The sequence below is a fragment of the Panthera tigris genome, chromosome A3 (genome assembly GCF_018350195.1).
Source record: "Panthera tigris isolate Pti1 chromosome A3, P.tigris_Pti1_mat1.1, whole genome shotgun sequence".
Taxonomy (NCBI): domain Eukaryota; kingdom Metazoa; phylum Chordata; class Mammalia; order Carnivora; family Felidae; genus Panthera; species Panthera tigris.
Genome location: NC_056662.1, coordinates 27,354,704 through 27,378,767, shown reverse-complemented (window position 1 = coordinate 27,378,767; position 24,064 = coordinate 27,354,704). Strand labels below are relative to the sequence as shown.

At 49.6% G+C, this 24,064-nt stretch overlaps 1 protein-coding gene across 1 annotated transcript; it reads left to right on the top strand.

The window, feature by feature from the left end:
- Nucleotides 1–51: 51 nt before the first annotated feature.
- On the top strand, nt 52–22,113 carry CA3H20orf96 (chromosome A3 C20orf96 homolog). Its single transcript, XM_007073528.3, has 11 exons — nt 52–186; nt 448–496; nt 1,074–1,191; nt 9,940–10,052; nt 15,007–15,165; nt 18,358–18,457; nt 19,158–19,315; nt 19,401–19,502; nt 19,662–19,748; nt 20,414–20,532; nt 21,877–22,113. The coding sequence occupies exons 1-11, from the start codon at nt 167–169 to the stop codon at nt 21,935–21,937; spliced, it is 1,086 nt and encodes a 361-aa protein (XP_007073590.2). The 5' UTR covers nt 52–166; the 3' UTR covers nt 21,938–22,113.
- Nucleotides 22,114–24,064: the final 1,951 nt, after the last annotated feature.

The window sequence follows — 24,064 nt, the reverse complement described above, 5'->3', positions numbered from 1 at the left end:
CGCGTCCGTTTCCTTGGAGACGGACAGCCCGGTCTCGCTGGAAGTTTGAGCGGCCTAGGTTACCACGTGGTCCACGCTCAGACAAAAGAGTTGCAGAAGCCGAATAAATAGGCATCGCAAGAGATCGGAGCCCCGCGGACTCACAACTCTTCTTCCATTTTCCCCAATGGCCCATGTCTTTCCAAAGTAAGTAAAAGGAGCATCGATGGGTGGTGAAGTGCGCATGCGTCCCGCCCCCCCCGCCCCCGGCTTCTTTTGGTCTGGGCCTGGTTGTCTTTTGACCCCGCCCCCTCCCCGCCCTCATCTCCCTAGCCCCGCCTCTCCCTCGGGCTCTCCCAGCTCCCGCGCGTTCCAGTGGTAGTTAACTGGGAGACCCTGTTCGCGTTTGCTGTTACAGTCCATGGGTTGGGAGTGATGGACGTTCTTTCCCGCCCCAACTCTTTCCAGACCCAACCGCTCTGGGATTCGCTCCACAGTCCACAACTTCCAGATTCTGGTGAGTCCGGGAGCGCTAAGGAGCAGATGGGGGCTTGCTGACCCTGGGCCTGCAGTCCTCCTGCCCTGAACCCCCAGGCTGTGACTGTCCCGGGTGATAGAGTCTGGAGACCTGAATTCCAGGCCTGCCTGTGTCACACAGTCGCTGTAGGATCCGGGGGCAATTCTCGGAGCCTGTTTTTTTCTCATCACCTTATCGGAACGTGAGGGTATTTTATACTGCTCTCTTATTTATCTCTGATCGCTACTATGGTTTTCTATTGGGTCTTTTCCATGCCTTCTGTTTCTCACAGTTCTTAGCACCTCACAGCCTGGATGTGCTTAGTAAATTCTGGCTGGCTGATAAAAAAGTGATAGCTAGCATTTCTGAAGCTCTTACCACATGCTTCACAAATATCCCTTGGACTGCTCGCATCAACCTGCGGAGGTGGGTTTTATAATTAGACCTAGTTTACAGATGAGAAAAATTGAGGCTCAGAGGAGTAAAGTCACTTGCTCAGGGTCACAGATATCTGTAAGGGGTGAAGCTGGGATTTGAACCCATCAGGCTGTGTGACTGATTGTGTTGTATCTGGTAGGATTATGTTCCATGGCAGCGGTCCAAGCAGAAAACCAAGCCATCTACTCTGCCTCCAGTCCTACAATCCAGAGGCCACAAGAAGAGCAGAGTGAAGGCTTTGACTAGTGTCCCGCCAGGTGGGCAGACACCCTTGAGGGCTGGTATGTGGATGGGAGACGGGACAGCGTGTTTGCCCTCGGCCTTTGGTGACATCAACTGTATTAGAGTAGGCTAATTGCGGTAACAAACAATCCCCAAGTTTCAAGGGTTAATATTCAAGCCTATTTCTCATTTCTGTCAAAGAACAATTGTGGATCTGCAGGGGAGGAGGTAATCTTGTCTACATGGTCATTCAGCGATCCAGGCTTCTTCAGCCTTGTGGCTCTGACAGTTTGTGAGGCCTTGGAGTCCTCTGCTAGATACTTCTGCACTCAGAGAGAGAGACAGAGAGAGAGAGAGAGAGAGAGAGAGAGAGCAAGGATACGGGTAATTTTGTGGACTTTTTTTTTTTTTTTAGACTTGAAGTGATACATATCACTCCCACTCATGTTCCGGTGGCTGTAGCTCAGTCGTATGACTACCCATAACCACAAGAGGAGAAATGTCCTGCTGTGTGCCCAGGAGGCCAAGAAAACAGGGTTTGGTCAACTCAGGATAATCTCCACCACATTGTTGTTATGCCTTCTGAGGGAGTTCTCAGGCCCTTGGCTCAGGCAGACCTGGGTTCACTTCTTGGCTCTGCCCTTTACCATCTTGGAAAAGCCATTCATCTCTCTGAGCTTTAGTTTTCTCATTTTTTAAAAAATGTTTTTTATTTATTTTTGAAGGAGAGAGAGAGGCAGAGCATGAGCGGGGGGAGGAGCAGAGAGAGAGGGAGACATAGAATGCGAAGCAAGCTCCCGGCTCTGAGCCATCAGCACAGAGCCCGACGCGGGGCAGGAACTCATGACCCACGAGATCATAACCTGAGCCGAAGTCGGACGCTCAATCGACTGAGCCACCCAGGCGCCCCATAGTTTTCTCACTTGTAATATGAGGACCTGATAGGATGGCCGCAAGAATTAAATGAGAAGATCTGCGTCAAGCATTGTTGCTTAACCTTCTCAGACCCAACATTCTTTTTAATAACAAATATTTTGTCATATTCCTTTAGTATCTGAGATAAACTTCATAGATAATATAATTGACCATGTATGTAATTTTAAAAATTAATATAATGCCCTCAGTGTAAAGTAAAGGAAAAGGAAAAGGAAAGCTGTTTATAGTTAAATAACTTCTATTTTAGTATGTAAATACTCAGGGTGAACTCTATTAGAAGATATGACAAAGTAGTCAGAAGCTTATTCACAGATGCGGAGTGACACGTGGTGGGATGTTAGGGACTCATGTCCAGAGGGATTTTTCATTGCAGTCACGATTTCCAAAGTGATGCCCCTCTCTTGGTAAAGTTCTTAACAAAACAGAGCACAATCTTCCCTTGATTGTAGCTGCTTTCTTGGAAAATTCAGCATTACCATAAACCCCTACAAAATACTCTTTGTGTTTAAATTTTTTTCTTTAACGTTTATTTATTTTTTGAGAGACAAAGAGAGAGACAGAGCATGAGCAGGGGAGGGATGGAGAGAGGGAGTCACAGAATCCGAAGCAGGCTCCAGGCTCTGAGCTGTCAGCACAGAGCCCGATGCGGGGCTTGAACCCACGATCTGTGAGGTCAGACCTGAGCTGAAGTCGGACGCTTAACCGACTGAGCCACCCAGGTGCCCCCTCTTTGTGTTTATATGTGAAAGAGAGTCAGGTTCTGGGATCAGATCATTATAAATATGGTTTTTACCTACATCAGTGTCTGATAGGGCTTTGGAAAGTCATGCAGGAAGTAGGAGAATTCTGTGTTCTGTGGGGCTGTCCTATTCTGGGGCTATCTATCGAGCATCCCTGGCCCCCACCCACAGATGCCCATCAGGACCCCCAGTATTTGTGAGAACCACAAATCCTCCTTTCCAATGTATCTAAAACGCCCCTGTCAAGAGATTTGGATGTTAAGTGCTGAGCACAAGGCCTGGTGGTAGTGACAGAATTTGTGTCTTCGGCTTTAGATCTATTCATACAGCATCCACAGGGAAACTCCTTTCCTTCTGTCACTGGGGAGACAGTGAGATGTGTAACATACAACCACAGTAAGAACCAGAGTAATTAACACAGGCCAAGCACTTATTATGTGCCAGATACTGTTCTCAGCACTTTGCCCACATCACTTCATTTAGTCTTCTCAACAACCCCGTGAGGTGGGTGCTGTGACGATCACCTCTTCTTCTAGATAAGGCATGGACAGGTGTAACTTCCAAGGTCACACAGGTAGGAGGGGGCAGGGCCAGGCTGTGACAGTCGGCAGTTTGTCTCCAGGGTGGACAGTCTTAATCACAGGTCGATGGAGAGTCTGTGGGCACCGGAGAAACATGGACCCGAGTTGGTGTTCCTGTCTCCCTTCCTGCAATTCCATCTAGGTTATCTCTCGCAGCCCTCGCTACAGAGATTCCTGCTTTACGCCCGGTGAAATCCTCTGTGTAAATTACAATGATGAAAATAGTTACCACTTGCTGAGGACTTATCTTATGTTAGGCTCTGTTGCAGAGGCTTCATTCATTCATTCATTCATTCATTCATTCATGTATTCATTCAGCAGCATCCATTTGCTGAGTACCCACATGCCCCAAATTGGGCTGAGTGTTGTTGACTTATGGTGACGGAGACAGATTGGGTTTCCAGCTGCATAGAGTTCACAGTCCCAACCTCAAACATGTAACTACACAAAACTTAAAAAAAAAAAATTTTTTTTTTTACACTTATTTTTATTTATTTTGAGAGAGATAGAGAGAAAGCAGGGGAGGGACAGAGAGGGAGACAGAATCCCAAGCAGGCTCTGCGCTGGCAGCACAGAGTCCGATATGAGGCTCGAACTCCCAAACCGTGAGATCATGACCTGAGCCGAAGTCATGTGTCAGAAGGTGTACTGACTGAGCCCCCCAGGAGTCCCTTTTTTAATTTTTTTTATGAAAAAATGTTTTTTATGCAAAACTTTCAATACACTTGAGATAGACGGGTGCAAGGAAGTCACCACTTCATTCATTCCTTCTGACCTGGGAGATAAAATCACTATTTTACAGATGAAGGAACCGAGGCTTCGGTTGGTGAAATGTCTTAAGCAAAGTCATGTCCTTGAGGGCAGCTTTTGTGTCTTCAACAAGATGCATCAGCTGATTCCCCCAAGACGGGATGACCCCATTCCTTCTTGTTCCTCCCTTTTGCAACTAAAAAAGCCCTAGATGTAACACAACAAACGTAAGAAGACTTTGAAAACTGGAAAGAATAACGTGGGTTGGTTGCTAAAGGGGTGAGCAGTCATCTGGCCTGTATGCTACGTCTCAACAGGGGACGGACTGTCTGCTAAAATGAAGATTCAGTAGGACCCAGAGTATTATTTAAAACTTGGGGGTGCTTGGGTGGCTCAGTTGGTTGAGTATTGGACTCTTTTTTTTAAATGTTTTTATTTTATTTATTTATTTTTTAATTTTTAATGCTTATTTATTTTTGAGAGAGAGAGAGAGAGAGCGAGCATGAGTGGGGAAGGGGCAGAGAGACAAGAGGGAGACACAGAATCTGAAGTAGGCTCCAGGCTCTGAGCTGTCAGCACAGAGCCTGACCCAGGGCTCAAACTTGTGAACCGCAATATCATGACCTGAGCCGAAGTCAGACGCTCAACCACCTGAGCCACCCAGGCACCTCAAACATCCGGCTCTTAATTTCAGCTCAAGTCATGATCTCACGGTTCGTGAGTTCGAGCCCCATGTCGGGCTCTATGCTGACAGCGCAGAGCCTGTTTGGGATTTTCTGTCTCCCTCTCTCTGTGCTCCTTCCCTGCTCACTCTCTATCTCTCTCTCTCAAAAATAAATAAGTAAGCATTAAAAATAAACATCAAGGATACGACAAAAGCACTTGTCATACCCAGAATAAGGAAAATCACAACATGAAGGAGAAAAGACAGACATCAACACCAAGATGAGTCGGATAGAATGATTTGACTGTTTTTATTTACAGATGGCGTGCCTGTCTATGTAGAGAATCTTAAGGAATCTACTAAATCTCAAAGAAACTAGAATTAATAAGTTTGTCAAGGTTGCAGAGTACAAGTACACAAAAAAATCAATCACATTTCTATGTTCTTACAACGAGTATGGGGAAACCAAAATTAAAAATACATTTATAATCCAAAGAAATTGAAACATTTAGGCATAAACTTAACAAAGAATGTATAGGACTTGTATGCTGAAAATTACATAATGCTAATGAAAGAGATCAAAGAAGACCTAGATAAATGGAGAGACATACTATGTTCACAATTATAATACTCAGCATAGTGGGGGCCCCTGGGTGGTTCAGTCGGTTGAGCGTCTGACTTCGGCTCAGGTCATGATCTCACAGTTTGTGGGTTCGAGCCCCACGTCGGGCTCTGTGCTGACAGCTCAGAGCCTGGAGCCTGCTTCAGATTCTGTGTCTCCCTCTCTCCTCCTCCCCCGCTCACGCTCTGTATCTCAAAAATAAAGAAACATTAGAAAAAATTTAATAAAATTAAAAAAAAGATTCTCTCTCCCTCTCTTAAAAATAAATAAAAACATTAAAAAAAAAAAAGAACACTCAGCATAGTAAAGATGCCAATTCTCCCCAATTTGATTTCTGTGTATAATGTAATTCCTATCAAAATCCCAGGAAGGTGTTTTATAGACATAGGTTTAATCTAAAATTTATATTGAAAAGCAAGGCCCTAGAATAAACTATTTTGAGAAAGGAGGATAATGTGGGAAGAATCACTTTACCTGATACTAAGGCATACTATACAGCTACAGTAATCAAGACAGCATAGAATGGGCAGAGATAAACACCTACACCAGTGAACAGGACAGAGAAACCAGAAATAGAGCCACATAAATATGCCTGGCTGATTTTTGACAAGGGTGCAAAAACAGCTCAGTGGAGGAAAAGGAAGCCTTTTCCACAAATAGTGCTGGGGCAAGTGGACATCCATAGGCAAAAAGAAAAAACAAACAAACAAAAACAAAAAAAACAAAAAACAAAAAGAGAGAAAAACAAAAAGAACCTTGACTTGAGTTTCAGAAGTTAGACAAAACTTAACTCCAAATTAATTGTAAAATGAAATAAAAATTAAATGTGTTCATGTAAACGCGTACACCTTTTAGGAAAGAAAATACAGGAGAGAAAAATCTTTGGGACCCATGGCCACGTGAAAAGCTCTCAGACTTTATACCAACAGCTTGATCCATAAAAGAAAAATGAAATAAATGGGGAAGTTCGATATCATCAAAAGTAAAAACTTGTTCTGTGAAAGACTCTGTTAAGGGGATGAAAAGACGAGCTACAGACTTGGAGAAAATATTTGCAAACTGCATCTGACAAAGGACTGCTGCGTAGAATATACTGAGAACTCTCAACAGAAGAACAATGCAGTTAGAAAATGGGCAAAAGACATGAAGAGACATTTCACTGATGAGGATATCCAGATGGTAAATAATCACATGAAAAGATGTTTGACATCATTATCCATTAGGGCCGTGCAAGTTACACCACAGTGACTTGTCACCACACGCCTATCAGAATGGCTAAAATGAAAAATAGTGATAACACCGAATGCCGGCAAAGAGGAAAAGCTGGATGATGCATGTGTTGCTGGTGGGCATGTAAAATGCTACATCCGCTCTGGAAGAGACTTCGGCAGTTTCTAATGAAACCAACATGCAGTTCTCATCACGGTTCAACAATTGCACTCTTGGGCATTCATTCCCGTGACGTGACAACTTAGGGTCACACAAAAACCAGTGCATGAATGTTCCATAGCAGCCTTATTCATAATACTCTCAAACTGGAAGCAATCCAGATGTCCTTTAATGGTTAATGGTTAAATAAGCTACGGTACATCCATACCACGGAATACTATCCATTGATAAAAAGGAAAGGATTGTTCAGATTCTGTGTCTCCCTCCCTCTCTCTGCCCTTCCTCTGCTCGTGCTCTGTCTCTCTCTTGCAAAAATAAAAGGAAAGGATTGTTGATACAGTCAATAACTTGGATGAATCCACAGAATTTTGCTGAGTGAAAAAAAGCCAATTCCAGAAGTTATATATTCTACGATTCCATTTATGTAGCATGCTGGGAATGACAAAATTGTAGAAATGGAGAACGGATGAGTGATCACCAGGGGTTAGGGACACAGGCTGGGGGAGGGTGGTAAGGGGAGGGGAAGAGGGTATGGCTATAAAAGGCAACATGAGGGGCCCCTGGGTGGCTCAGTCGGTTAAGGGGCCGACTTTGGCTCAGGTCATCATCTCGCGGTCCGTGAGTTCGAGCCCCGCGTCGGGCTCTGTGCTGACAGCTCAGAGCCTGGAGCCTGTTTCAGATTCTGTGTCTCCCTCTCTCTGACCCTCCCCTGTTCATGCTCTGTCTCTCCCTGTCTCAAAAATAAATAAAACGTTAAAAAAAAAAAACATTTAAAAGAGGCAACATGAACTATGCTTGCGGTGATGGAAATGTTCTATATCTTGCCTGTCTTAACATCAATTTCATGGTTCTGATATTGTAGGTGATTTTGCAAAATGCTACCATTGGGAGAGACTGGGTTAAGGATACAGAAGATCTCTGTGTGTGTGTGTGTGTGTTTTTTTAATGCTTTTTATTTTATTTTTGAGAGCAAGAGAGTGTGAGCAGGGGAGGGGCAGAGAGAGAGGGGAACGGGGGATCCAAAGTGGGCTCAGTACGGACAGCAGCAAGTCCGATATGGGGCTCAAACTCATGAACCTTGGGATCATGACCTGAGCTGAAGTCAGATGCTTAACTGACTGAGCCACCCAGATGCCCCAGTAATAAATTTAATTAAAAATAAAAAAGATATATCAGGGCTACTGCCATTAATGAAAATAAATTGTCATTATTAAAGCTACAAATCTCCCTAACTATTTGAGTTCAACTTGCTAACCTTATAATTTTTACAAACACTACAAAGGGGGATTTTGGAAGTTGGTTAATTAATTTCCCCTAATTCTTTTAAGCCACATCTTAAAATTTCATATATTGAATTTTCATTTTCAAAGAGTTCGCTTGTCTGATTCACAAAGACCATCGAGCATTTAAATAATGCTTGTACATCTAATAAATAAACTTCGAGATATGGGTAATCTTACGTCCTCTCATGTTTCGGTAATTTATACACATTTAATAAGAACGCCTTAAACTTTTAATTTGAAACAAATCTAAATCAAAATCTCATTTACACATTTTAAATTAGAACCACAATATTAATCTATTAATCATTCCATCTTTTAAACACTACAATTAAATACCCGGCGTATACAGATAACTCATAACTTTAACACAACATTATTGTAGTTTACTTCATCACTTCAGCAGTTATTACTAACATCTTCCAGGGTTAGCTGTGTCGATGCATTGAAGAAATAATATTTTTCTGAATTGTACTGGGTTGCACCTGGAGTAGGGATTGGTGGGGGGGGGGGCCACGGGGACGAGAATGTGGCCACAGCATTCATGATGATTTGGGTGATTTTTTTTTTTAATTTATTTTTGAGAGAGAGAGAGAGCACAAGCAGGGGAGGGGCAGAGAGAGTGGGGGACAGAGGATCTAAAGCAGGCTCTGTGCTGACTGTAGAGAGTCCGATGCAGGGCTCAAACCCATGAACCATGAGATTGTGACCTGAGCTGAAGTCAGTCCCTCAACTGGCTGAGCCACCCAGGTGCCTTGATTTGGGTGATTTGTCCCGGGCTGGCACATGACATGCTGTGAGGAAGCAGGGGTTCTGAGAACACGTCCTCCAAATGCCTTATTCTGATTGGAACTATTTTCTTTCTTTTTTTATTTTTTTATTTTTTTTAAAGTTTATTTATTTTTGAGACAGAGAGAAACAGAGCATGAACAGGGGAGGGGCAGAGAGAGAGGGAGACACAGAATCCGAAACAGGCTCCAGGCTCCGAGCTGTCAGCACAGAGCCCGACGCGGGGCTCGAACTCATGGACCGTGAGATCATGACCTGAGCCGAAGTCGGACGCTTAACGGACCGAGCCACCCAGGCGCCCCAGATCGGAACTATTTTCGTATACTCCTTATCTGGCAGGGCCACAGCTTTTAGAGGTGTTTCGGACAGCCAGTCGGGAGTTTTGCACAGCTCCTGTGCCTTCGTATGGTGCTGTGGTTCTGATGCCAATCCTCAGGTCATCAGTAACAGCAGTGACAACGAGAAATGCATATTCAGCACTGAGTATGGATCAGGCACTTCTCGACACACTTTAAAGCAGAATAACATTTAATCTTCACGACAACCCGATGAAGTAGGCGTGATGATGACTCCTATCTTATAGGTGGGAAAACTGAGGGATAGAGAGGTCATGTGACCCGCCCCAATTCACGGGCTAGTGGAAAGCAGTGTCTGGATTCGAACCCAGGCTGTCTGGCTGATTAGTTCCTGCCCTTAACCCCCGCCCTGTCTGACTTTGCTACCGGCCAGGTTGGTGGGAGAGATTGCGGGCACCTGGCCGTCTCCTGTGCTACTCTTCTCGCTCCTCCCCTCTGTCCATGCCCAGGGTCACGGGGAAGCCTCCTGCACTTCTCTGTCCCTTATATCAAGGCCCAAAGTGAGGCCTGGGAGCTTACTGATAGATGTGAGTTTCATGCTCTGCTTCACTGTCACATATTATAAGGTCGAGAGTGGGTGGGGCTGGGGCCTGGGCCACCTCAATGGATGGTACTGGGACCCGATCCTAGGCCTGCCTATATCCTTACTCCCTCTCTGCCTTTTCCCATGCCCTAGCGTTGCATTCCAAGTCCTCCACGTCGATGACAAGCCAGCTGAGGCAGCCACAAGAAATGCACAGAGAGAAGCTGGACTCTGGGAAGGCACAGGCCAAAATCCGGCTAATGAAGGTAGGAGCACCCTCCCACAGGCACCGGGGCCCAGGATGGGGGCAGAGGGGTGGGGGGACAGCGATAGCAAACACGCACTGAACATTTGGTGGATGCTGGGCTCATTTCCTCGTTAGCAATGCCATGGGCATGCTTATCGTCACCCCCATTTTACAGATGGGGAAACTGAGGTGCAAGGCGATGAAGGACTTGTACCAGGTCACATAGCCAGAAAATGGTAGTACCAGAGCCACTTAAGCAAAGTGTTTGCCTTTGTGTTTAAGACTAGGAGGGGCGCCTGGATGGCTCAGTGGGTTAAGCGGCCGACTTCGGCTCAGGTCATGATCTTGCGGTCCGTGAGTTCGAGCCCCGCGTGGGGTTCTGTGCTGACAGCTCAGAGCCTGGAGTCTGTTTCAGATTCTGTGTCTCCCTCTCTCTGCCCCTCCCCTGTTCATGCTCTGTCTCTCCCTGTCTCAAAAATAAATAAAACGTTAAAAAAAAAAAAAAAAAGACTAGGAAAATGATCAGAATCGCTTTTTATTTCACTGCATTAGGAACACAATCTGGTGGCTTGTCCATTAAGACATTTCTAGTAAATGAACTTTTCGTGGAATACGATGCACCTTGAAGCAGAGCTTAGACGCTTACTAGTACATTTTTCACACCTCTGATACAATTTTAGATAAGTAATTTTCTCACCGTCCATTGTTTTCTATGGCTTCAGAACAACGTTTCAAAGTATTTGAAATGACAAAAAGAAGAGTCTTTGTGTCCATAGAAGAAAGTAGAATACTGAATACTATAAATACTACAAAATACCGTAGAAGAATTATTAACTTCTTCGAGAAAGTTTTTTTTTTTCCCAAAAGTTTTTTTTTTTTTCCCCATGAAATTTCATGGATTTGGCTATCAATAAATGTCTGGTAATACATTTCAGATGTTTGTTCATCTTCTGCTTTATTTTTTTATTTTTTATTTTTTTTTCAATATATGAAATTTATTGTCAAATTGGTTTCCATACAACACCCAGTGCTCATCCCAACAGGTGCCCTCCTCAATACCCATCACCCACCCTCCCCTCCCTCCCACCCCCCATCAACCCTCAGTTTGTTTTGAGAAAGTTTTTAAGAGCTCAGTGAACAATTACTAAATAAAGAAATAGGGAAGAATGCTATGAAACCTTTTCTTCCCTTTAACCTTCAATTTTGCAAAAAGGTTCAGAGGTGGCCCAGCGTTCTTAAAGGAGGAACTCATATTTCTGGTGTTTATTGTTATTGTTTTATTATTTTCTTTCTTAAAAATTTTTTTAAAATGTTTTTATTTATTTATTTTTTAAGTTTATTTATTTAGAGAGAGAGAGGGAAAGCGTGTGCTTGGGGAAGGGGCAAGGAGAGAGAGAGAGAGAGAGCGAGAGAGGGAGAGAGAGAGGGAGAGAGAGAATCCCAAGCAGGCTCCACGCTGTCAGTGCGGAGCCCGATGTGGGGCTCGAACCCACCAACTGTGAGATCATTACCTGAGTGAAATAAAAAACCCAATGCTTGGGCCGCCTGGGTGGCTCAGTCGGTTAAGCGTCCGACTTTGGCTTAGGTCATGATCTCACGGTTCGTGGGTTCGAGCCCTGCATCGGGCTCTGTGCTGACAGCTCAGAGCCTGGAGCCTGTTTCAGATTCTGTGTCTCCCTCTGTCTCTCTGACCCTCCCCTGTTCATGCTCTGTCTCTCTCTGCTTAACTGACTGAGCCACCCAGGCACCCTGTTTTTATTTATTTCTGAGAGGGGGAGGGGCTGAGAGAGAGGGGGACAGAAGATCTGAAGCCAGATCTGTGCTGCAGAGAGCCCAATTTGGGGCTCAACCTCATGAACCATGAGATCATGACCTGAGCGGGAGTCCAATGGTTAACCCACCGAACCATCCAGGCGCCCCTCTAGTGTTATTTTTATCCTGACTTTAGAACTTGGACAATTTGGCTCTGAAACCTGGGCTCCTAAACAGTTCCTAGTGTTGTCTCTTGTAACCATTCATTCATTTAGTCAATAAATATTTATTGAATGCCTCCTATGTGCCAGGCTCTGTTCTAAGGATTCACCAGTCATGTGGCTGGCCTCTGACCTTAGGGAGATTACATTCTACTTTGGGAGACAGACAACAAACAAGACAGATAAATATATAATATGTGCCGTGATAAGAGTAATGAAAAAGTGTAAAGATAAGGTTAGGGGCTAGAGAGGCACAGAGGAAGAGTGGCTGTGATTGTTTCAGACAGGGTAGTCAGAGAAGGCTGCTAAAGTGATATCTGAGGGAGAAATGTTCTAGATAGACGAACTGCAAGTGCAAAGGTCCTGAGGTTGGTATAGCTGGAGATGAGGAAAGATAGTGGGAGTAGGGGTATGGGTGGTGATTTGTTTGCAGCTCTGTTTTCCCTGCTCTGGCTTTTTTTTTTTTCTTTTAATGTTTTTATTTTATTTTTGAGAGAGAGAGAGTGTGTGTGCATGAGCGGGGCAGGGGCAGAGAGAGAGAGGGAGACACAGAATCTGAAGCAGGCTCCTGGCTCCTAGCTGTCAGCACCGAGCCCGACGTGGGGCTCAAACCCGCAAACCGTGAGATCATGACCTGAACTGAAGGCTGACTGAGCCACCCAGGCACCCCTGGGCTTTGTGTTTCTATGCTGAGTGAGACAGGAAGACCCTGGAGGGTTCTGAGTAGAACCGGGAGATGATCTGACCTACGTTTTCACAGGAGTCCTTGGGCTGCTGCTGCTGTGTGGAGAATGGACATGGGGACAAGGGGGGGAACAGGAAGGGAGCGGAAACTACCCAGTCTATTTGCTCTCGGAGACAGAAGAGGATCCTGACTCTGCCCCTCAGTCTCAGGACAATATGCTTCTACATTTGAGAGAGGGAAAACTATGTGCCAGGTGCCATCCCCGGTGTTGGGGACACAGCTGTGAACACAGCACTCAGAACCTGTTCTATTATGGAGCTGACGCTGTGGGGGGGGGGGGACCTGTAATAAATGGATCAAAAAACCCCAAAGAATAGTTACTCCTCAGTTTGTTCAACCCATACTTGTGGAGCCCCAGGCACTGTCCTATGTGCTGTGCCCTACAGCTGTGACGACACATGGCTGCCCCCGCCCTCCTGGCTGCGACATTCTAGTGGGGGAGGCAGGCAAGAAGTAAGAAAAATAATAAGAAAAAGATATAATTGCAGGTTGGGGTGAGGATCAGGAAGGAAACAAAGCAGGGGTTCTGCACTAGATCTGGTGTCCAGGGAAGATCCATTTCTAGGGCAGAGGTCATGAATTCTACAGTCGATTCGAATCCCCTGGGAGTTGGGTATCGAATCCCGGGGGAGCACAGCTTCCTGAGGCCAGCCCCGGCGACGTTGGCTCGGCGGGCTTCTGGGAGACGAGGCTGATCGTCCTACCAAGTGAAATTGAGCATGTGAAGTGCTTAGCACAGTTTTGGGCACGTGATAAATACTCTGTACGTTTGCGCCGTGACTCACTCTATGAGGAGTATGGGAGCCGAGGGCCAGGAGAGGGTGATTTCTAGTAAAGGACAGAGAAACGAGGAACAACAGAGGAAGAGAGCACGTAGGTATGGCAGAGGTGGAGGGCGAGAGCCCGTGGCGATAGTTTCAGCTCCTGTTCCTGAGTCACACTGGGTGCCAGGCACTGCTGCCAAGGGGCTTGATTGTGAACGTTACCGCCTGTGTTTTCTACAGCAGCTCTCTGAAGCAAGTATGTTTCCTGACCTTGAGAAATATTAGCAGGGCTCTCAGAGGCTAATGCCTCTGGCCAGGTTCCCTGCGGCCGTAAGTGGCCGACTTGGTATTTGAACCAAGTGTGTCTAGACCTTACATCCAGCTTTTAATCACTGTGGGGCTTGGCCACATCTCGCAGCTTTAAGCCCACTCACTTCCTGGTCTTGGTGTCGTGAGAAGACAGGCATTGGGAATCACAAGTCTGGCTTTCCAGTGCCGGTGCCATTACCTTCTGGCTGCGTGAGTTGAGGCAAGTCCCTTAACCTGGCTGAGTCTCCGTTTATCAATAAAATAAGAGTTAGTTGGGGTGCCTGGGGAGGCTTAGTGGTTGAGCATCTGACTTTGGCTCAGGTCATGACTGGGCTCGCAGCTGACAGCATAGGGCCGGCTTCGGATCCTATGTCCCCGCCCCGCCCCCCCCCCCCCCCCCCGCCCTTCCCCCGTTTGTGTGTGTGTGTGTGTGTGTGTGTGTGTGCGCGCGCGCGCTCGCTCTCTCTCTCTCTCTCAAAAATAAACATTAACAAAATAGCATGTGTTTAAACAAATGAAATAAGAGTCAACATAGGGGATGACCTGATACCGTGTGCCATGTTTGGAGTGAGGCACATAGTAGGCCCCCAACAATTCTTACTGTTCTTATTGTAGATTCTGTGTACCTGCTGGTGGCAACCTTAGGCAAGTCCCTTAACCTCTCAGACCCTCATTGTTTCCACGGGGGAGCGATGTACGAAATGAGACGCTACTCATTCAGCTCAGCTGCCTGCAGAGAAACGGCAGCGATTTTTCTTGCTTCCCCTGCTTCTCCACACAAGGCCCGTCACCTCTGCCACCTTCTTACCTACCTGGGGTGTTTTTTATTTTTATGACAATTGGTATTACTGTATCTTCTTGACTCAAAGAAGCCAGCGATCATAAGGTGCAGCTTTATCTTATTTACCCACGAACAGAATTTTGTCAGATTGTGGCATGCCGCCGGTTGGAAGAGGCACCCCCCCCCCCACCTCCGAGGTGTAAAATTAGGGGAAAATGGGCGATTCAGGATGGACGAAGTAGTTCCGCGGCTCTGACCCTCAGACAATGGGGTCGCATTTACCAGTCGCGACCACAAGGGGGCGGGCGTGCGGCGGGAGGGAAGCGGTCCCTCGGCTCCGGGAGGCTCCAGCCTTCCCGCGCAGCCCCGCCTCCCATCGCTGCCCTCCCCTCCGCCCGCAGACGTTGCTCAGGAACGAGCGAAACTCACTCCAGGAGCTGTGCAGCCATGAGGTCTTCCTCACCACGCTCAACTGGGAGCTGGTCAAGGCCATCCAGGACATGGAGGACAGCTCGGCCCTGAACGCGCGCGCGATGCTGCAGCAGCAGGACATCCTCGCGGTGAGGCCTAACTGCACCCCCCTCGCCTCCGCCCTGTGCACCTCCGTCCAGCTCTCGGCGCCGCCCCGCTGAGCGCTCGGGTGCCCTCTCCCGGCCTCTCCCGGCCGGTTGCACCAGCGGCTTCCTTCTGGCAGATGCATCTCTCACACTTGGCCCCACCTCCCTGGGTTTTGGAATCAGACCCAGATGGGGGCTCATCCCAACGCCAGCACTAATTGGAGTTAACCTCTGAGCTCTGTGAAGTAGAGCACAAAGCACCCACCCCAAACGCGGGGTTGTACTCGGCACACAGTAGGTGTGCAAGAGAAAGCGGCTGCAGTCCCCACCCCAATCAGCAAATACACAGTGTAATACTGAGTGCTCTGTATAGACTCATATAATCCTTACAACAACCTCCTAGCGTGGGCACTATTATCTTTATTTTACGTCGGAAAAAATGGAAACAGAGAGGCTGGGTAACTTGCCCAAGGTCACCCTCAAGCACACCCACCTAGCAACTGGGATTTGAACCCAGGCAGTCTGGCGCCAGGGTCTGGCTTCCTCCCAGCATGCTGTGATCCGCGCTCTCAGCCCGTGGTGGCACTTATGGTCTATTGATGGCGCTTATGGTCTATGGGTGGTGCAGCTTTTCGGAGAACCCAGGGGGCATCCTCCGCCTCCTCTGGGAGAGGCTTGGAGAAGCTGCTGGAAGAGAGCTGAAAGTTCACAGGGACCCAGGAGTTTGGGCTGGAGAAGAGTCAGAGAAAATGGCTTCATGGAGCCGTTCTGGAGTTCCCTCTGGCCGCGGTCTGCCCCGGGAGAAGAGGGACTGAGCTCACTGGAGCCTGTGAGATGAAGAGAAAATGAAGTCTTGGGAACTTGGTCTGCTCAGGCTGCCATAACAAAATGTGATAGACCAGGGGGCTTAGACATAGACATTTTTTCTCAGGGTTTTGGAGGCCGGAAGTCCAAGATCAGGAGGCCAGGAGGGTTGAGGTGCGGTGAGGCCTTTCTCCTCGGGGTGCAAATGGCTGCTTTCTCTCTGTGTTCCCAGATGGCTTTTCCTCTTTGCTCACATGGAGAGAGAGATCTCTCGTGTCTCTTCCTCTTTTTTTTTTAGTAAAATTTATTTTTAAACTTTTTAAAATATAATTTATTGTCAAATTGGTTTCCATACAACACCCAGTGCTCATCCCAACAGGTGCCCTCCTCGATACCCCTCACCCACCCTCCCCTCCCTCCCACCCCCCATCAACCCTCAGTTTGTTCTCAGTGTTTAAGAGTCTCTTATGGTTTGCCTCCTTCCGTCCCTAACTTTTTTTTTCCCTTCCCCTCCCCCATGGTCTTCTGTTAAGTTTCTCAAGATCCACATAATGAGTGAAAACATATGGTATCTGTCTTTCTCTGCCTGACTTATTTCACTTAGCATAATACTCTCCAGTTCCATCCACGTTGCTGCAAATGGCCAGATTTCATTCTTTCTCATTGCCAAGTAGTATTCCATTGTATATATAAACCACATCTTCTTTATCCATTTGTCAGTTGATGGACATTTAGGCTCTCTCTTCCTCTTTTTATAAGCACACTAGTCTTATCGGATTAGAGGCCCACCCTTTTGACCTCATTTAACCTTCATTACCTGCTTGAAGCCCCTATCTCCAAATACAGTCATATTGGGGGGTAGGGCTTCAACATGTGAATTTGCTGGGGGAGAGGGGAAACAATTCAGTCTATAAGAGAAGCCAAGGACCTGCAGAGTTATTCATCCCAAACTTAGTAGAATATTCTCTAAACTTAGACAAAGTCATTGTTGATTTTCTGGCATTGATCCATTAATACATTTTTCTGTTCATCCTGAGTGCTTCCTGTGGGCCCTTGGGAAACAGTGATTAGTGGGGCACTTTGTCTACATCAAGCTCTCCTCGTGGGGTTACGGGCAATTAGAAAGCCATTTATGTGTACTGCCGTGGGGACAGGGAATGTGGGGAGCCCTCTCACCCAGAGGGGCCCTCTCACCCAGACATGGGAAGGTCAGGAAGGCTTCCTGGAGAAAGGGATGCTTGGGTTGAAACCTGCAGAAGTAGGTGTTCACTGGTAGAGGGCTGTTCCGGGCAGAACGAATGGGCATACAAGGCCTGTGGAGAGAGGGAACATAGCTCAAGGAGCCACATGTTGGCCCAAGGTCAGGCCAGGGCCTTGTCAGCTTAGCTAAGGAGTTTGGGCCTTATTTAAGGGCAGAGGGGAACCACTGGAGGGTTTTAAATAGCAGAGGGATGAGGTCAGCTTTTATTTATTTATTTATTTATTTAAAAAATTTTTTTAAAAATGTTTATTTATTTTTGAGAGAGAGAGAGAGAGACAGCACGAGCAGGGGGGGAGCAGAGAGAGAGGGAGACACAGAATCCGAAACAGGCTCCAGGCTCCGAGCTGTCAGCACAGAGCCCGACGCGGGGCTCGAACTCATAAGCCGTGAGATCACGACTTGAGCCGAAGCCGGACGCTCAACCGACTGAGCCACCCAGGCACCCCTATTTTTTTTTTTTTAAAGAAAGATCATCCTGACTGCTGTGTGGAGCATGGATCTAAGGACAGCCAGTTAGCAGTAGCTGTTGTAGCATTGCAGGCAGGAGATGAAGAGAGCTTAAATAAGACAGTGGCAGTGGGGATGGGGAGAAGGACATGGCTTTGCAGGCTGTTGGGTGTTTTTTTTTTTTAAATATTTATTTATTTTTGAGAGAGAGAGGGAGAGAGACAGAGCATGAGCAGGGGAGGGGCAGGGAAGGAGACACGGAATCGGAAGCAGGCTCCAGGCTCCGAGCTGTCAGCACAGAGCCGGACGCGGGGCTTGAACCCGTGAACCGTGAGATCCTGACCCGAGCCGAAGTCAGACACTTAACTGACTGAGCCACCCAGGCACCCCAAGGCTGTTGGGTTTTAAATCTGTAGCACTTGGTGACCTTTCAAAGGAAGGGGGCGTGGGGACCGCAGCCTGGGTTTGGCCCGGTGCCTGGGCGCGCGGCCGTGCCATCGGCGGAGGTGGGTGGTAGAGGGGACCGTGTGGAGCGGGTCGGCCAGCCTCTGGGCAGGTTGCTGGGGCTGGGGCTGGGTTTGGATCTGGGGGCTCCTCCGAGGAAGTGCCGGGTCCCCCGAGAGCCCATGCTTCGGCAGCGCCAGGAGACGGTGGGGGGCGAGCTGACCCCACCCCTCCCACAGACCATCGTGGACATCTTGGAGTGCTCCAACAAGAAGAAGCTGCGGCAGCTGACGTGTGAACTGAAGGAGTGGGAGGAGAAGGAGGAATCCAAGATGAAGCGTGAGGATCCCTGGGGCGAGCTCCCCGGTCCCCTCTCTGGCTTCTGGGAGGTCAGCAGGGCGCCCACCTTGCACCTGCCTTTTGGAAACCAGCAGCCCCGTCATCCCCCTGGGTCGGCAGGTGGAATTGCTAAGATGCAGAGCTTAGTGGCTTACTTCTGGAGCACTTGGCGCTTCGAGGCCCCGCGAGGCTTCCCCTTTACGGGCACTCTCGGTCACTGCGGCTCCCTGTGAGGCAGGGACCGTTCACCCATTTTACAGATGGGAAAGCCGAAGCGAAAGGAAGTGAAAGTAGCCCGCCGAAGGTCAGATAGCTGGGCGCCAGAATCCAGCCCCAGCTTGCCTCTGTTTCCTGCCAAGGTCCCTCTGGGAGCCGGTGGCTGGGTCCCTCTGGTCCCGGGTCTTCGATCGTGTTGAGCCCGTGGTTTCTTTCCCCGGAGCAGACTGGAAGCCTTCTGGGGGAAGGGGCGGTGTGTCGGCGAGCCTCAGACCCTGGGACACCACCCCCATGGAGGGCGGCAGGACAGACTTTGTCTTAATGGTCGTTTCATGGGCCCGTTGCCCTGGGAGCAGGTGCATGAGGAGACGGGTCCAGGGAGGGACAGTCTTGGCGAGGGTCACGCAGAAAGTGGGCCTCCCGCATCTCCTGGGAGGGGTCCTTGAGGGAGGATCCTGCCTCCTGTCCCTCCTGACCTCTCCAGACCTGGAGCAGCAGGTGGAACAGCTGAACGCCACGATCGAGAAGACCCAGAAGGAAGTGAACTTCCTGAGCACGTACATGGACCGCGAGTACCCTGTCAAGTCGGTCCAGATTGCCAACCTTGTGCGCCAGCTGCAGCAGATAAAGGACAGCCAGCAGGTAGGTGGGCCCTTGGCCCCGCTCCGCCATACTGGACCATACTGGAGACAGGGCTGGTGGCCAACACCCTCCTGCTGGCCCCTAGGATGAGCTGGATGACCTTAATGAGATGCGCAGAAAGGTCCTGGAGTCTTTGTCCGAGCAGATTCAGAGGAAGAAGAAAAACCTTCTGAGATCTCTGGTGGTGGTGAGTAGGCAGCTGCTGGGGTAGATATCCAGGTCCTGCCCCAGCCCTGCTTTCTTCCCCGTCCTCTGCCTCCAGGCCCCCTGCACCCCCTCTGGTCTCTACCACGCTCTGCTGCCCAATAAGAGGCACTGGGGGGCCAGACCTCTCCTCCCTCCACAGAAAAACCAGCAGCGCCATCAGGAGGCTCTTCTGCAGAAGATCCGGGATGGGCAGGACATGCTGAAATGCAGGGGCAAGTTCAGAGAAGTGAGTGGGCACGGAAGGTGACGGTCCCTCCGGGAGGGAGCAGAAGGGTGGGCGGTCCCCAGGACCTGTGGGAGTCAGGCTTGTCTTGATCTGGCGCTCGGGTCTCCAGCCCTGGTATTGGCCTCCCTCCTAGCCAGTGCCTTACTGTCACCTGCCATTCATCGTAGGAGGAGGTTAGTGCCGCCTCAGCCTTGCCTCGTTGACCAGCATCCCCGGTGATGACCCATTAGCAACATCACCAGACATTGTCTGCGCGGCCATCATTTTACTGTCGTTCCCACTCCCTCTGTTCATCCTCTCATTTTTGTCACTCACCATCACCTGTTAGCCGTGTTAATGAACTTCACCGTCACCCCCCTCTCGCGTTAACTTTCATTATCGTCTTCCTTCATCCACTGTCGGTGAGAGTGGCCTTTGCTGCCGGCCCCCGTTAAGTCTCATTACCAGGTACCGCCCCCCCTTTGCCACCTGTCGCCATTCTCCGTGATGTCCTGGCCGCTTTCAGCGCCATCAGAGGTTGGCACTGACTGGCGAGCCCAGGAAGCCCTGTGACGAAGCCGCCCCGATTCCCTAGATGTCCTCGTTGCACCTGCATTCTGCCCCGGTCTCCCTGTTGTTGGGGGATGTTGGCTTCTCACTCTCCCCTGCTGCACTTCTGTCCTCAGTTTATCAGCCAGTTTGAGGAGGAAATACCCATCCTAAAGGCCGAGGTGGGGCGGCTCAAGGTCCAAGTCCAGGAGCCCCGAGAGACCGTGTTTGCGGATGTTCTGCTTCGGAGACCCAAGTATGTGATCTTTTTGGCAGCTGCCTCTTAAACGCGCCATGCCGTGTGCTTGAAGAGGCTCTCTGTTCCTGGGGAAGGCAGAGCCCTGCACAGGGGGCCGGGGAGACCTGGGTCTCGCCTCGCCTCGCCTCTGCAGCTGACCACGTGGCAGATGTGACGTTGCCCGTCTGGGCCTGCTTGTCCCACCAGCGCACGGGCAGCTGACTTACATCGTCTCTTTGGAACCCCCTTCTGGTTCCCAGATTCCGTGTTCCCACCAAGTGGGTGCACCCCTAAGCTTCTTGGTTGTTCAGGAAGGTGCAGTTGAGTGGGGTGGTTGACGCCAGGGAATAGCCTGGAAGACACTCTGAGGAGAGAAGGATGTCCTCTCTGCTTGGTACACCGCTGGGCTCCAGAGGAAGAAGTTCCTTCCTTCCAAAGCCAGTTCTCTGCCATTTTTCTTGTGTCAGGCCCTTTGTGGCGGAGCTTGGGGGTCCTACTAGGTCTGGCCTCTCCATGATGGCACGCAAGACCTGGGGCACCTCCATGTGGAGGCCTCAGGTAGGCAGTTGACCTCAGAAGATGGATACTGGCTAGCGATGGAAATTTTGGTATTGCCAGTATAGAGATGCGTTTCCTTTCTCTTCTTTTTTAATGTTTACTCATTTTTGAGAGAGAGAGAGAGAGAGAGACAGACAGACAGAACACGAGGAGGGGAGGGGCAGAGACAGAGGGAGACACAGAATCCGAAGCGGGCTCCAGGCTCTGAGCTGTCAGCACAGAGCCCGACCTGGGGCTCGAACTCACGAACCGCGAGATCGTGACCTGAGCCGAAGTCAGACGCTTAACCGACTCGAGCCGCCCGGGTGCCCCTAGAGATGCTTTTTCTTTTTACCATTATTATGAAACATTTCAAATAGACAGACACTAGAGAGAATATTAGGATGAATAGCCGGTTGCCCGTGTAGTTTTAGGAGCGGTTATATTTTTGCCATATTGGCCTCATCGTCATTCCTTATTCTCGTGAAGTGTTGTGAATTGCAGACAAGCCTGACATGTCACGTCTAAAGACGTCTGTGGGCACCAGGAGATTAGAGATTAGCGTGGATGGGAGAATTGGGACGGGGTGGAGACAGAGTGTCATGTGTGGCCTCGTGGGTGTGCTGATCACTGGGGGGCGGGGGGGATGTGTTGCGGATGCAAACCCATGGCTCTGGCTACTTGTGTGGAAAGAATGATGCTTGTCAGTTACCGAGTGCTCTTTACGAGCCGGCATGGTCTCATTCAGTCCGCCTGCCAACCACGGAGGCTGTGAGTCTGGCGCCCTGCTTGGCTTCTCACACCTTCTTTGCTCTTCCCTACCAGGTGCCCCCCAGACATGGACGTCATCCTCAACATCCCTGTGGAGGAACTGCTCCCCTTCTAGATGGCGGGCCATGGGCCACCCTTCCCTCCCTGCTCTTTCCCCCATACCTGGAGCCTTGACTTGTCTCCTTCCATGGCCACGTGTCCACTCAGACCCTGGTCTGCCCTCTCTCCCTTCCTTCCTTTCTCCCTCCCTCCCTCTCTCCCCCCACCCTCCCTCTCCTTTCCTTCCTTCCTCCCTCTCTCCCTTCCACCTTCCTCTCCTTTCTTCCCTCCCTCTTTCCCCCCACCCTTCCTCTCCTTTCCTTCCTCCCTCTCTCCCTTCCGCCTTCCTCTCCTTTCTTCCCTCCCTCTTCCTCCCCACCCCTCCTCTCCTTTCCTCCCTCCCTCTCCCTCCCCTCCCCCTCCCCCCTTCCTCTTTTCTTTCTGGCTGGTGCAGCTGCTTGGGCCAGGTGTGCATTCCCAGTGAAGCGTGCCATTTCTTTTTACCAATAAAGCTGGCTTTGCATTTGCTCCCTTGCTTGGAGATTTCCGGCTAGGCCTGGAGAAGATGTGGTAGGCACCGACTGTCTTAAGATAAGGGGTGGGTAACTGTGCTGACCGTATCTGGGGGCACAGAACATCTCAAGAAGGGCTCCTGACCCCCTGCCTGAGTCTCGATGGCTCTGTGGCTCCGGGCTGCCCCGCCCCTGGCATCCCTGGTGCAGTGGGAGCCCAGCTTCCCTCTGGATTTGTACCCAGACCTTTTGAGGCCAGTGCCAGGGCGGAGGGGAGACCCCCCGAGTCCGATGCACCTGGGATGTTGCTGGGCTTTCATAGCCGATGGCCATCTCTATTCTCGTGCAGCCGTCTGTCTGTCCACTGCCTGTGCCCCAGCTGTGCGCGGACGTGACACCCACCCAGGTGCGTAGTTGGGCACAGCCCCCAGCGTGTGCTCCTGGATCCCCTGCATGCAAGGACTGTCCCTCCAGTTACTGGGAGTGCTGTTAGCACACATCCCTCGGCCGTCGGACCCTCAGGGGCTGCCTCAGCTGCAGAGGCCACTTCACCGAAGGTCACCTGTCCTCCCACATGCAATGACTGCTCCGGGTGTAAATACCGAAGTCCCGGCCGTCTTGGCCTCACTTGGGACAACTCCGAAGGCCTGTTCTGGCTCCAGAACTCCCTGTAGGGTCAACTGAAACAGTCCTCGGGCCTGCCTCGCAGCTTGACCTCTCCCTCTGCCTGGTCCTGCCTGCCTCTCCCTTCCTCAGTTGACTCCCGGGTGCCCATTAGTAAACATCCTGCACTTTATACTCTGCCTCAGACTTGGCTTCCCTCGGACCCAGACTCTGGCTGCTCACTGATCCACTCTATCGAGGGACTTTGGGCTACAGGTTACGGAACACCTGACCAAACTGGCCTAAACAACAAAGGGCTCAGGTAGATAAGTGTTCTAGGTGAGGCGAGGCTTTACCCGGAAGTCAAGCGAGGACGCCTTCCTCTACTTGGTCCTCCAAAGTGTTCTCCTCCCCCTGAGGCTGGCACTCCTGTGGTCACGGCGTGGCTCCCAGCATCTCCTGGCAGGGCGGGGGTTACGATCCGTTGTTCACGTCCTACTGGAAAGAGTGTCTCTCCCAGAATTTTCAGCCAAAGTCATCCATCTTCACTGTGACCGGACCGGCTTATACCGTGTGCCCACCTTGAAGCAGTCAAGGAGGTGGAGAATGCCTTCGGGTTTAGTCTAGGGCATGCACACCACCCTTGGAGCAGGGGAGGGGTGGTTGGGGTGGAGCACGTGACCTAGGCTAAGGCGGTAGGCACCTCCAGAACCACACAGGTCCCCAAATTGAAATGGAAAATGTTTCTTTAATATTTTATTTTATTATTTTTTAAATTATTATTATTATTTTTTAACGTTTATTCACTTTTGAGAGACAGCACAAGCGGAGGAGAGGCAGAGAGAGAGGAGACACGGAATCCGAAGCAGGCTCCAGGCTCCGAGCTGTCAGCACAGAGCCCGACCCGGGCCTCGGGCCCACGAACTGTGAGATTATGTCCAACTGAAGTTGGACACTTAACTGACTGAGCCACCGGGTGCCCCTAAAGATTTTGTTTAAAAGTAATCTCTATACCTGGGGCGCCTGGGTGGCTCAGTCGGTTGAGCAGCCAACTCCGGCTCAGGTCATGATCTCACAGCTCGTGAGTT